Here is a 14,242-nt window from a genome sequence, read left to right on the forward strand (position 1 = left end):
GACCATACCTACAAGACGGGGGACTCTATGCTGGGAAGCGGTGACTCTGAAAAAGATTTGGGGGTCGTGGTGGATAATTAGCTGAACATAAGATCCCGGTGCAATACTGTGGCCACAAGGACTAATGTGATCCTTGGAGTCGTAAACAGGGGAATCTCAATTAGGAGCAGAGACATTATTTTACCTCTATTTTTGGCATTGGTGCAACAACTGCTGGAATAGTGTGTCCTGTTGTGATGTCCACAATTCAAGAAGGAAGTTGATAAATTGGAGAGGGTTCAGAGAAGAGCCACAAGAATGATTAAAGGATTAGAAAGTCTGCCTTATAGGGATAGAATCAAGGAGCTCACTCGACTTAGCTTCGCAAAGAGAAGGTTAAAGGGTGGCACTGCTCACTTGATCACAGCCTATAAGTACCTACATAGGGAATAAATATTTAATAATGGACTCTTTGATCTAGCAGAGCAAGGTATAACAGAATCCAACGGCTGGAAGTTGAAGCTAGACAAATTCAGATTGGAAATAAGCCGTACATTTTTAACAGTGAGAGTAATTAACCATTGGAACAATTTACCCAGGATCCTTGTGGATTCTCTGTCACTGACAATTTTTACATTAAGACAGGGTGTTTCTCTAAAAGATCTGTTCTAGGAATTATTTTGAGGAAGTTCTCTGGCCTGTATTATATCGGAGGTCAGACTAGACGATCACAGTGATCTCTTCTGCCCTTGAATCTGTGAATCTATTAATTGCTCCATGTGGAATTACAGCGCAAAAGTGCTGTACATTCCTATATTGAGTTTTTGCCTAATTAGATAATTGGTATATATCTCGCCTACTCTTGTGTTAGTCTACTTTGCTTCTGCTTTCAAAGTTGCATTTGGATACAGATCAAAGCCATGGGTGCAGCTGTTGCCACTGATATTGCATCCGAGTTGAGTTTCTGACTATGAGCCCTGGAAAGGATCCCAGAGAATGCTTTGCGTGCAGTGAGAGAGGTGTGGTCTACTGGTCTGTGCACTCTAGGGTTCTAATAGTCAAGCAAGTGACTCACCCTCCCCCGTCTTAGCCTCAGTTTCCCCATTTGCAAAAAATGGAACTAATATGACCTACTTATTTCACATCAGGGGCTATGAGGTGTACTTAATTAATATTTGTAAAGTACTTTATTAAAATTATTGCTATATAAATGTAAAGTTGTAATGAGGATGAGAGATGTCGCAGTTCCTTCTCCTTCAATCTGCCAGGAAGAGTTCTATGAGCCAAATAACACTGCAGGCTTTCTGCAATGATTTATTAAAAGAGCTACCACTGAAAAATGGGCAGCGTAGCTTGAGGGTGATGTGACAGCTATCTACAGGTACATGAAGGGTCTAATACCAAGGCGGGAGGAGGATTGCGATAGGATGGACCATTGAAGGAATAACAAGATGAGACTGAGCTAAGGAATATTTAAGCTAAATAGCCGGGGGAAATTCCCAGCGATTAGCATTATTAGACTGTCTTCTCCACACACACAAAAATGGTGGGAGTCTCATTGCTTGCTTTTGGTTCCACCCCTTATGCCATATGAATGTTCTCTGTAGGACAAATTTCACAGTGTACTTATGCTGCATGGACCTGCAACAGGTGCCCAAAATGTGTCAAACCCACCCAGAGCCAAGGGAGAGTTGGAATGTGCTGGATATTGAGTAGCTTTGTTAGTTGTAATAGCTTTTTCTGGAGAAAGGAAACTATGAAGTAGTCAGATTTTGCTCTACTGAAGCTATGTGGGCCCTAGGGAAAGGGGTGGGATTCAGAGCCCGAGCCACAGCTTCAAAGCACTGTCTACACAGCTGTTTTTACAGCACTAGCACAAGACCTGCTAGCTGAAATCTCTAGACCTGGGCTGTGTAGACATACTCTATCAGACTTGCTTCCAGGCTTGCGATGAGTTTGCAAGTGAATCCGTTCACTCTCTCATCCTCTTTCCCCAACTCCCTTCCTGTCTATTGCAGGTGAAGAAGGAATTAAAATGGAGACTCTGGAGGGTGATCAGAGGAGTCATACTGGAAGTACATGTTGTGTTTTCTGTGTCTAGGTTGCAACATTACCGATGTTTTCAGCTTCAGGCGGAGATTCAAGATATGATGCAAAGTTCAGGGAGAAAAGGAGCAATGAAGTGGAGTGGTGAGAGCAATAAGAGAAATGCAGATTCCTCTGGCATTGAGGTCAGTTGCTCATAGGCTGTGGGCCTGTATCATAGGGCGACCCCACGTGGCATGCTCTCCTGCCGCCATGGCATGACAGGCCCACCCATCTTACTTTCCATCCTCCAGAATCCCCAGAAATAGTCCAAAGTGTCCTTGAGTACAAATGGCCCTTGTGGGGATAATTTATTACAGAAGAAAAAGTCACGCATATAACAAATACCAACACCGTAATCCAGGCAATACATCAAATAGAGCTCTGGCATTCCATGCCCCAGCTCTCTGGCCCAGCCCTGGTATCCCTCATCACGTCTCGGTGTCCCTCAGTATGCCCCGGCTCTCCAGCCCAGCCCCCGTGTTCCTCGCCATGACCTGGCTTTCCAACCCAGTCCCAGCATCCCTCTCCATGCCCCAGCTCTTCAGAGCAGCCTCTTTGGCCCGCTGGCTTCAGGTCTCTGGCTCGAGGAGTCAGAAAACATCTTCCTCTCCTGCTCTCAGCCTCCAGCCTTCTCTGGCCTTGACTGTCTCAGGTTCAGGAAGGACAGCTGGCTAGACCCTTCACTGACTTCCTGATAATTCCTCCCTCTTTCCAGAGAGGGTGTACTGAGAACTTTCTGCTCTCTGCAGCTTTCCCCAGAGATCCCCCTCCAGTCTCCTGAATTTTCTTAAATGACACTCACCAGGTCTTTCCCTGACCTTTTATAGCCTCTGGTGCTGCTCACCCTCTTAACTGGCCAAACTGGGAGCCCCTATTGTGGCGCAAGAGAGCTGTACCTGCTTCATTCACAGGTGCCAGCCACTGTGTGACAATCTGATTCTCCTTCAGCTCATTCAGTTCTTCCCTGATGTTATTCCACCAGTGTCAGTGGAATTACTCCTGGTTTTCAGCAGCATAAGAGAGAGGAGAATTAGACCCCCTATATATTGAAGAAATTGAATTTATGACATTTTCCAGTCTTTTATTTTAAAATTTCCACCGTTGCCTCAGTTTTGAGGTGCGTGGTTTAATGCATCCTAAAGGGGCAAGAAGGTCTGAAAGTGCTAAGCACCTGCACTCTGGAAATCTGGCCCCTTGAAAGATGGGCACACAAAATTTCTAGTAAGTTTTGAAAGCCTTGTCAGTATGACAGACAGACAGCCAACTCTTAGAAGAGAATAGGTGCTCCCCCCAGTGTCACTGCTCTACCACTCTCTATTGTCACTCTTGGTAAGACAACCCGGGGGCTGTACTCACAGCCATTGCTCTGGTACTCTTTCTTCTTGATGGTATTACAGCACCTGTGACCTCCCACATGGCTTGCACATGTTACCATCCCCAGCAGGGACTCCTGCTGGGAAAGGCTGCGATTAGGTAATGTGAGCTCTCCAACACTTTTTATCATATTTATTCCACCTCTGCATCCAAGTGCTGTGTATTTCCATGTGGAAAGGATCGGGGCTTCAGTTTCTTTGAGTGTCAATTGGCTTGGTTGCACACTGGAGGGCTCTTTTGACTGAAGGGTCTCAATAGCCTGTGTTTTCTTGTGGAAGGTTGTGAAGCTGGAGAAGATGCTGGATGGGCTAAATGAGGAGTTCTTCCAGCTTACAGTGCAGGCCTTGACAAGCCAGAAGGAGGAAGAACTACTGGACCAGAAGCTCAGAATCCAGGAGGAATCATTTGCGGTATGAACCACTTTTCATAGACTTGGTGCATTTACCAGCTTCACAGAGGTGTCCACAACAGCTCACCTTCGCCTTGGTGCGGCCCCTAATGATTCAGCCTCCTGTGCTGCAAAAGGTGAGGGTGAAGAGCCAGGATAAGTGAACAGTTCAGACATCCCTGAACCAGTTGTCTCCTTTCCTGCAGACCCATCAATTCCAGTATCATGAGTTCAGTTCATCAGAGAAGGGGAAAGTTTTTTCTCCAGGATAAGTCTTTTGTCATACAGTTTGTCCTGTAAGGTTGTGTTCCCATCACTTAAGTCTCCTGTTGTGACACAAATGGCATGGCATCATTGCTTCATGCAGGCTGACAACCCTGTGCTCCAGGAAACTAGCCCCAGAATATAGGTGGCAACAGACGGTCAGACATTTACCTGTGCAGATCCAGCCAAACAAGATATCTGCTGAAGCACAGGGAAAAGGAGAGGAAAGCTGGTCTTCGATTCTGCAAGCTTATTGAACTTCGTGGTTATTAATAGAACCCAAACTTCTCTAAGCCCCTAGCAGGGCATGGTGTGATCTAGAAGTCGGATAACTTTATAACATGTATGTGGGTCTCCATAAGATCAGCTTTTGCTAGAACAGTAAGGCAGTGTAGACTAGTGGTTTGAGCAGGGAACAGCATCAGGACTCTTCAGTTCTATTCCCAGATTTTTGCCTGGCTCCATGTATGATCTTGGACAAGTCACTTTACTTCTCTCTCCCTCTGTTTCTACATCCATAAAATGGGCTATAAGTGATACTTTCACAGCAGTTCTGAGGTTTAATTCATTGGAACATGTAAAACACTTTGCAAACTTTTATGTTGCTATAGAAGTATTGAAAGGTATAGTTAATCACAGTCCAAACATTGCACGTAGCTACAGACTCCAGATGAAATTGCAGCTTTCCAGAGCCCTCTGTAGAAAACTTTGAAAAACATTCAGTTGAGAACTAGTCCTACTCCTGTCTCTCATTTCTTGTTGTTCTTTTCCTTCATATCTTGTCACAGTGAGCAGTTGCATGAATATAGGATTTCTATTTCCTAAGAGCTCACCTGTCAGAGCTTTCTGTTTGTAGCATCACAGATAGTTGCTGTGGAGATGGATTATGAAGCAACCAAGGTTTGTGACTTGCAGTGGGGATTAACCAGCAGGAGAATGAAGATCCTGGTTCTCTTTATGCAAATATGTCCCTTTCAGTAAACAAGAGGACAAAAATATGGATATAAAGGGAATGGCTTCCACATGGAATATATTCCTGGAGGTGGCTGTGAATCTTTAATAGATGATGACCAATGTTATAATTTGGTAACCAAAATAGTCAGTGTAAGATAGTGGGTATGTCTACATTGCCAATGAAGGTGTGACTCCGGTACATATAGACATACCTGAGCTAGATTTGATCCACTTAACTCAAAAAGCAACGGCACAGACTTCAGTGCTGCCACATCTTCACTGCTATCGGTGCCCAAGCTAACTACATGAAAGCTAGCTCAGATATGTCTATGTATGTGCTGTAATCACACCTCTGATTGCAGTGTAGACATACCCACTGAATCTGGGTCTTAGGATGGATTCCCTATAAGCAAAGGATGATCATAGTTGCACATCGAAAGCATTTTTGAACCCTTGATCTTGGTGTGCTCTACAAAGGCGGGTATTGTACAGACATGTGATTGACAGTTTTTCATTTGCTCAAGGTCACTAGAACCCAGGTCTCCTGGTTCTCAGTGCTACGTTCTACCCACTAAACCAGGCTGCCTCAGGAAAGATGTAGCTGCTAGTTGCTGCTGTCTAACTCCATGGGAGTGTGCTGTTGTTTTATTTTACATTTTTATGGCAGACACTGGGCAGGATTCATGAGGAGGAAGCACAACACTTCACAGAGCAGCTAGAATCCTGGGCCGCGAAGAGAGACCAGGCCCAGTTGCTGGAAATTAAGAGGAGCTGTGTTGCTCAGAGAATTAAAGACACAGAATCTGAGCTGTTTCATCTTCTGCAAACCACAACGGCTACCAGCTCATCTCCTGAAGGACTCCAGCAATCCTTTTGTACCAGCTAAAAGCATCCAACTGATGATGTTCCATCATTGCTGGGACGAAGAGCACTGTGCACCAAATTTCCATGGGACAGTCATACATGTACATACACACGGTGACATGCATATATGAGGATACACAACCTTCAATACGCACACATGCATGTTTTGGGTTATTTGGGCACTATCAGCAGATAAATACATGCACAGAAACAAAGACACTAATGGATACAGTTTGATACAAATACATATGTTCATGAACAGATGCACATGTACAGAGAGAGATGTTCATACGCACACTGATAGATGCATGCTGTAGTTCCTACATATATACATTCTTTACAGCTGTGAAGGCATAGACTCAAATGTATTCCTACTCACTGTTAATCATCCATAATTGTGCAGGGCTGAAAATGATATCAATGTTCTTAACTTGGTTCACTGGTTCTGAATGTACCACTCTCAATAAGTGAGACAAAAAGTGAGTAGGAAATTAAACTCTTCACATACATTGTAGGAAATCCCTGCCCATCAGCAAAATAAATTATGTGCCTCTCATGCAGGCTACACCCTTAAGGTTATTTGTTTTCCTGGAAAAAAGGTTGCTTTCATCCTACCTGGTCTGATTTTTAATAGCTTAGGAACATTAACTCAAGCAGTAATGTCAGTTCCAAGAAGTGTGGATCAGGAAATACCAAAGACATCTGTGAGGATATTGCGATTGTTGCCCCTCATGCTGAATTTCATAGGCCTGTTATCAAATGGCTAATTAATAATAAAACTTGGCCCTTTCCATCCATGGATCTCAAAGCAATTTACATTGGAATGGTGAAATTCAAACATAGAAAGAAAAAAATGTTTTAAAAGGTAAAAATGCCAGCGGCGGGCGGGGGAGGAATAGTTGCTGTGATTTATGGAGTGGATTTTAAAGTAATTTATTTGAAAAACTTCAGATCCAAAACATACGTGGGAGTCCAAATCATTCTTGTTCTTAGGTTAAAATGACAGTTTTGTGTTGTAAATTATTCATGTCAAAAACCAAGTGAAATGAAGAAATAGGAAAACAAATGGACAGAATTTTAGCTAGTCTGGTCCTTGTTACTGTCCCACTTGTTCCATGAGGCCCTCTTGTACCATACGCATAACTACCAAGTCTTATTTATTTGAGCTTCGTTTTTGGTATCTCATGCTAGCAAGGAAGGATTTTGCAATGAACTTCAATGGAACATTTAAAATCTCCCTCTCTTAAATTGTCACTGCACTCACTTATCCTTTTTTCAACTGTTTGTGCTATAAATTAACGTGAAACTGAGTAACTCCACTCTCTAGTCAAGCTGGGAAAGTCTTGAACAACTTCCTGACATCCAACACCTTTTCCTGCAGAGACTCCTGCTGGGAGTGTCTTTTGAGCCAGTGCCCCAGTACTATTCCTAGGATCAACTTCTGCTGCCAGACACTAGGACTACAGTAGCTACAAACTCTCTCTGCAGCCAGTGTGCCTCCATTATTCTGGACAGCATTTTTGCTGGGAGAGGGTGAGGCTGGTGTGTAGCAGTGAGATCTCCCATCCAGGCATCCAGCACCCCTACACCAGTGCCTCCAGTGATTCCTGCTGAGATTAGAGTGGCTGCCCACAGCCCATATCTTGGAAACCTATTCCTGAAACTGAAGATTTATGACCTTTTTCAAAAATAAAAAATCTGTCACATCCTCAGCCCTGCCTGTAAGGAAGGCAAATGGAGTCTGGCTTGGCTGTGAAATGTGTCTGACTTCTGCAGTGCAGGACTTGAGCCTCCTCCCGCCCCCCACCCCCACCCCCACCCCCAGGTGTCTTCAGATCTCTTCCAGGTAAGGTATAGTACGATAAAGCTGCCTGGCTGGGAGCCAGCATAACACCTTGGCAACCCACACAGGCAGGTGCCTGCTAGTAGATTCCAGCCGCCTGGACCGGGCCCCTTTAATTGATAGAAGCAGTATTTATTCAGCTGTTGCCTCAGGAAGAGGCTTTTGAGCCCTGCAGGTTCCTAAGCACAAACAAATGTTTACAGAGCACTTCTGCGTGGCGTATCTACAGGTGGCGTCATCAGCGAGAGAAACAGGGCACGCTGGCACCTGGCAGCCAGGACAGACGTGCTCAGTTTGGCTTTTACAAGGTGGTTGCCTGGTCAGATGTGCAGGAATTTCAGAGTCCTTCCCCTGAGGATTGTTTTTCAGGTACCTACCCCTCTTAGATGTTGTTTCCCTCACTCCTTCTGTGCCTCGGTTCTGACTTTTCTTGGCCTGCACAGGCAAACTGGAACATGGTGTCTGGTTACCGTTGCAGCTCTGTCTTGGGAGAACATAGCCACTTACCAGCACCCCTGGAGGAGCTTTTAGCAAAGGACAGGGCAGGAGGAGTCTAGGGAACACAACTTGGTTAAGAGCAAACACCTAACTCAAAGCATTCGCAGCGGGCCAGGCTCAGGGATTGCTTTCCTGTGTCAGTATAAGATAGTGGGAAAGTTGTCACTGGTCTTTTGCTTTTTTTTTAGGTTACTGGTAGAAATGTTTATAACAGTGCTTCATGGAGGTAAGTGACTTGCCAGCCTTGCATTTCTGTTGCCCCCTACATGTCCATAAGGAACTTAGTCACTCAGGACAAAAGAGGCAATAAAGCTAGCATTCCTGTCCCCACTTGGTATCCTGTTTTTGGCAGGAAAAAAAACCAAAATATTGCATAGAAAGTGATTTTCTTTTTCAAAATTTCCTACAAAAAATACTTGGCATTTTTTGTCCAGCTCTAATGTTAGGAGAAGGTAAGTGAAAAGTTTCCGGGGTGAAATTTTCAAAAATATTTAAGTGACTTGGGAGCCTAAATTGCATTTTCAAAAATGATTTAGGCCCAGATTTTTCAAAGGTATTTAGGCATTACTAGGCTCAGCATTGCAATCCTTAACTGATTCAGGCACATAAATCTCATTTTCAAAAAGGTTTTATGCCATTAAGAGCCAAAATCCCCTTGACAGTTGATGAGATTTAGGATCCTAAGTGTTTAATTACATTTTAAAATTACGTTTAGACTCCTTAATCAGTAAGGCATTGCAAAGCTGAGTTCAGCAGTGCCCGAATACCTTTAAAAATCTGGCCCTAAGGGCCTGAAGGAGCCTAAGGCTTGGTCCTAAAATGTAGGTCACCCTAGCACTGTGTGCTAGGTGGACCTACATTTTATTCACACCCCATGCTCTGCTGTTAGGTCGATTTAACCCCCACTGTAGATGCAGCTAGGTCATCACAAGAATTCTTCTGTCAACCTGGCTATCGCCTCTTGATGGGGTGGATTTACTACAGCAATGGAAAAAACTCGCCCCCCCTTCTGTTGCTGTAACAAGTGTCTACACTACAAGAGTTACAGCAACGCAGCTGAAGCTGTGCTGCTGTAGTGCAGACATATCCTTAGCCTCACCAAGAGTCAGGGGGACTTAGGCCCAATCTAAATACCTCTGAGGTTCTGGGCCTCAGTCCCCTAAGCACCTAAATCACTTTGAAAATAGAGCTTAGGCTCTTAAATTACATAGGCATGTTTGAAGATTTATCCCAGACCTCAGTCTTCCAGCAACTAGAGATGGAGGTAAGCTGCAAACACTGGAGCCACAACCAGTTCCAAACTTCTGTCAATGCTGGGTGTTGGGACCCTGGATTTTACTATAGCAATAAACTCAAACAAGGGCATGCATTAATGGTCTGCTGCCTGGTGCATCCCTGGGGCGTGCCCTGCAAAGCAAAAGGAAGAGGAGTGTGTGCCTTTGCAGTCTGAGAAGAGTTCTGATACCCTGCTAGCCACACACCCTCCCTTGGCTCATGGCCATTGGAGTACGGCTTTGGAGTGGACTTTTATGCAACGTATCTTTTCATTTTCCATAGTAGCTCCTAGAAAACGGTAAAAGCAAATAAAAAAGAAACAGAAAAATACCATTTCCATGCTATTTTGAATGTATTTATTGTTTGCAATTGTTTTCTAGCTCTTTTGTCTATGCTGATTCCTGCCGGGAGCTATGTTGAGACTGGAATAGCTGTGATCTCCTAACAGCCAACACTCAACCATATCCCACAGTGATTCCTGCTTAGAAAAGCAAGGGAGGAGGAGCTGTGAGTTCTTCTTCGAGTGCTTGCTCATGTCCATTCCATATTAGGTGTGTATGTTCGACACATGCACCGGTGCCAGAAGTTTTTCCCTTAGCAGTATCCACAGGGGACCGGCTCTGGCACCCTCTGGAGTAGCGCCCGCATGGCGTGGTATAAGAGGGGGCCACCGGCTCCCCCCACCCTCAGTTCCTTCTTGCTGCCAGTGACGGTGCTGGAACTGCTGCTGCTTCAGCTAGCTTTCGCTTAGTTCAATGTATCTTTTGAATGTTTCTTTGTAAACTAGTTGTATATAGTTTAGTATTTACCCTTAGTGTTAGTTCTAGTTAGTTGGTCCCAGACAGGACACAGCCTAGGGACAGGGCATGCCCTGGTCCCCAGGCTTTAAAGTATGCAATCGTTGTAAGCGGCCCGTGCCCATCAGTGTCCCGCACATTAGCTGTTTAAGGTGTCTAGGAGAAGGACACATAAGCGACAAGTGTCACATCTGTAAGTCTTTCAAACCCAGAATGAAAAAGGAGAGAGACATCCATCTCAGGGCACTCCTGATGGAGCTGGCATTGACCCCAGCACCGGAGCAGAGGTCCGACCTGGCCCCGAGCAGCGCAGCATCGGTACAGACCGCCCCGCTGGTGCTGTCTACGAGCCAACACTGATTCCCCTCCCTGGCTCTGGCCCTGGCCAAGAAGTCCAAGAGGTCTGTGACGGGAAGATCTCCCACATCCTGTAAGGGAAAGGAAAGGGCCAGAGGAGAGCCAAGACCCGTGCTGGGCAGCTCAACACCTCCATCAGGGAGTCGGGCCCCAGCTCATGTCAAGCGGTCGAGCCCCTCCTGTACTATGCCTGCCACACTGGACAATGAAGACCGCCTCCGTCAACTTGAAGTCCCGTTGATGCCCAAGGCCCTGCAGGCAGCTCAGGAGATCCTGACGCTACCGGTGCTGCCCACGCTGGCTCGGCGGTACCCAAGCCCAGGGGTAAACCTGCCTTGGGGCCATTCCGAGTGTCCCCACTTCAGCAGCACTGCTCCCCGTCGTGGGAGACATCCCACTAGCACTCGCCCACACGGCACCATCATGCCTCGGACGTTGGGAGGCACGGTCAGAGAAGCCCTCGTCTGTCTCCTGACCCTGGGCACCAACAGCGGGATTCGAGGCACAGCTCGCCGGTAACCTGCAGAGGCTCGCGTCCCCGGCATGAGCATCAAGACCGACCCATTGTGTCTCCAACATCTCTGTGCCGGTCCTGCAACCGATCAGCAGAACGGGGTCACCAGTCACCCACCCACCGGCACCCATAGCCAGGACGCAAATCCTCTCGATCGGGGAGATTCTACCGACGACCGGCCCACTCTGACTCCTGGTCCTGCTCTAGATCCTGGAACAGGTCAAGCAGCATAAGGCATAGATCACCAATCTACTGATGCAGATATGCCAAATGCCAAAGATCCCCAGGGTCCTGCGGGAGGAACTTGTCCCGATCTGATAGGTCAGCACTGAGGCACAGTGGCCTACGGATACTGCTAAGGGAAAAACTGCCGGCACCAGTGCATGTGGCGAGCACACATACCTAATATGGAATGGACATGAGCAATACATCTCGAAGAACACCAGTTACGGAAAAGGTAACTGTCTTTTCCCCGCTCATCCAGAATTCAACCGTCCCCTAAAGTGACTCCTGTTGGGTGAGGCTGAGCCAGAATAGCTTAGGGAGAAAGCTTTTGGTTTTGTGCAGAGCTCTCAGCCAGGCTGACAAGAGGTAGGGAAAGGGAGACAGTTGTACTGAGGCCCCAAGCTCAATATCTGTAACTGGGGTGAAATGGGGGCAAAATGGTAGGGGTGGGGCCTCAGTGAACATCATGTACCAGAGCCCCATATTTTTCTCAATGGGCCTGCTCCCAGTGGCCAAAACTAGTCGAAGTTTTGCCTCATGAATTATGTCTTTCTCAACAGAAAATGAAAAGACCCTTTTTAACATTCACTGCAAAGTCCAGCTTCTCCTGGAGAGCATCAAACACTGCTGTGGCTGTGAGAATGAAGGTATGGTGGGTTACTGTGCCTTTCCAGGGGCACCATCTTGTTACAGCTGTGCTTCACCATGCAGTTTGACACTAGACCAGGTTTCTGCTGACTTTCACTTTCAGGATGGGGGCGTCGTCAAGCCTTATAGGGTTGAAGTCTGAAAGAATGTTCACGCTAACTCCCTGCAGATTGTAACTATGAAGTCCCATGTGGCTCTACTGATATTCCAGTTCAGATCAGGCCACAGAGGCCAACCTCTGGTGCTCTTGCATATAATCCCATGTATAGTTGCATACAAAGGCTCCAAGCTACCATGGTCTCAGTGTGACATAACAGGAAGCCAATGTCTCTAAGGAGGCCCCATGAGCTTGTTAAATCCCATGAAATAAGCTAATAAGATGTATATTTTAGTTACCTGTTATGGATTCTAGCTGATCCTGTGCAGATTTCATGCTCAGAACAAGAAACATTTTCATTTTAGAGATGGGCTTGAATCATACTCCTCCTGCTCCCAGACTTCATTTGCTTGCTGGCTTTCAGCCCTTCTCTGTGCCATGCATTGCAGGTGAAATTGAGCTGGCAGACGTGAGTGGCCAGGCGAAAAATTTGCTTCAGAACCAACATTGCTATGCCTCAGAGCTTCTCAGTGAGAGAGAGATCTGTGTACTCCTCAGTGTCACACGTAGGTACAGCATTGTCAGTCCTGCGAGAAGAAAATGCCTCTGCATTTCGGCCACTAATGTTTTGATGAATATGGGGGGGTTTATAAAGGAGCCCAGCACTTGGAGGGCATGGTGACAGCTATCCCTAGCATTCCAGATGGGAGTGGTGAGATCTCCTACATCCTCTGATACTTTGCCACTCAAGATGCGGTACAGGGCATGGTGACCATTCTCTTTTGGGATAGGCACCATCACACCTCTAGCCTACCACAAGGGTCCTGGAGTTGCAGAGCACTTCCCAGACTTATTCACAGGTGCTGTCTATGCTTTGAGCATGTTCATGAGTGTTTCCCAGCATTGTGAGAGAGGTTTCCATTTAAGAGCAAAGTGACTTATCTTGATCAGTCCCTTCTGTAACCTCTTCCAGAAAAAAAACAAGAGACTTTACAGTTTCAGGTTATATGGCAACTTTCATCTGCAGATCTTACAGCCCTTTGCAAAGCAGGTATTATCAGATGGGGAAACGGAGGCAAGGAGATGTTATGGATGAAATGTTCAATAAGGATTAATTTGCGGGTTTCCCAACCCAAGCCACAGATTTCTTAATAGGCAGCAGGTTTAAAACAAACAAAAGGAAGTATTTCTTCACACAATGCACAGTCAACCTGTGGAACTCCTTGCCGGAGGATGTTGTGAAGGCCAAGACTACAACAGGGTTCAAAAAAGAACTAGATAAGTTCATGGAGAATAGGGCCATCAATGGCTATTAGCCAGGATGGGCAGGGATGGTGTCCCTAGCCTCTGTTTGCCAGACGCTGGGAATGGGTGTCAAGGGATGGGTCATTTGATGATTACCTGTTCTGTTCATTCCCTCTGGGGCACCTGGTATTGGCCACTGTTGGAAGACAGGATACTGGGCTAGATGAACCTTTGTTCTGACCCTGTATGGCCATTCTTATGGTTTTATGTTCTCAGAAATGCTGAGCACCTACAACTGCAGTCAAAGTCAATGGGAGCTGCAGGTGCTCATCACTTTCTGAATATCAAGTCCAATGTGTCTAAAGTTGGGCACCCCCAATCAGAGGCGACTTCTGAAAAATTTGGCCTGAATGACTAGGTCAAAGCTACATAGTGAGTCACTGTCAGATTAAGATTTCCTGGTGCCTCGTCCCAGTTCTGGCCACTAGACAGTGCATCCTCAGGATAAATATTTCTCTCTTTATGAAATTCCTTTGTCCCTTGCAGGTGGTGAAGGTTCTTCAGAGGTAGTATTTACACCACTACTGAAAGATGAAGGAGTTATTAACCCTAAATTCCTTGGTAAGTAGTGCTACTGAGTTAGATGGTCTGATGAGACTGATACACAAAGCTTGTTAGGACGTTGGGTTTATTTCCAAGATAAAAGAAGATACCATCTCAGCAGTATTCCTCAGGAAGGGATCAAAGCCCAAGCCAAGAGAGAGAGATTTAAATTTGCAGTCAGAAATATTTCTGTGCAGTTTCTTGGAGCCAAATTGGCATTGTCAGAGGG

General features: G+C 45.9%; 1 protein-coding gene across 1 annotated transcript in view; it reads left to right on the forward strand.

The window, feature by feature from the left end:
• LOC141975930 (uncharacterized) overlaps positions 1-6,260 on the forward strand; it is a 31,047-nt gene extending 24,787 nt beyond the window's left edge. Inside the window, exons 21-23 of the mRNA XM_074936634.1 lie at positions 2,081-2,210; positions 3,720-3,851; positions 5,715-6,260. Coding sequence (XP_074792735.1) covers positions 2,081-2,210; positions 3,720-3,851; positions 5,715-5,933 — 481 coding nt within the window. The 3' untranslated portion in view covers positions 5,934-6,260. The remainder of the gene's footprint in view (positions 1-2,080; positions 2,211-3,719; positions 3,852-5,714) is intronic.
• Positions 6,261-14,242: the final 7,982 nt, after the last annotated feature.

Source organism: Natator depressus, chromosome 22 (genome assembly GCF_965152275.1).
Source record: "Natator depressus isolate rNatDep1 chromosome 22, rNatDep2.hap1, whole genome shotgun sequence".
In the NCBI taxonomy this organism is placed as follows: Eukaryota; Metazoa; Chordata; order Testudines; family Cheloniidae; genus Natator; species Natator depressus.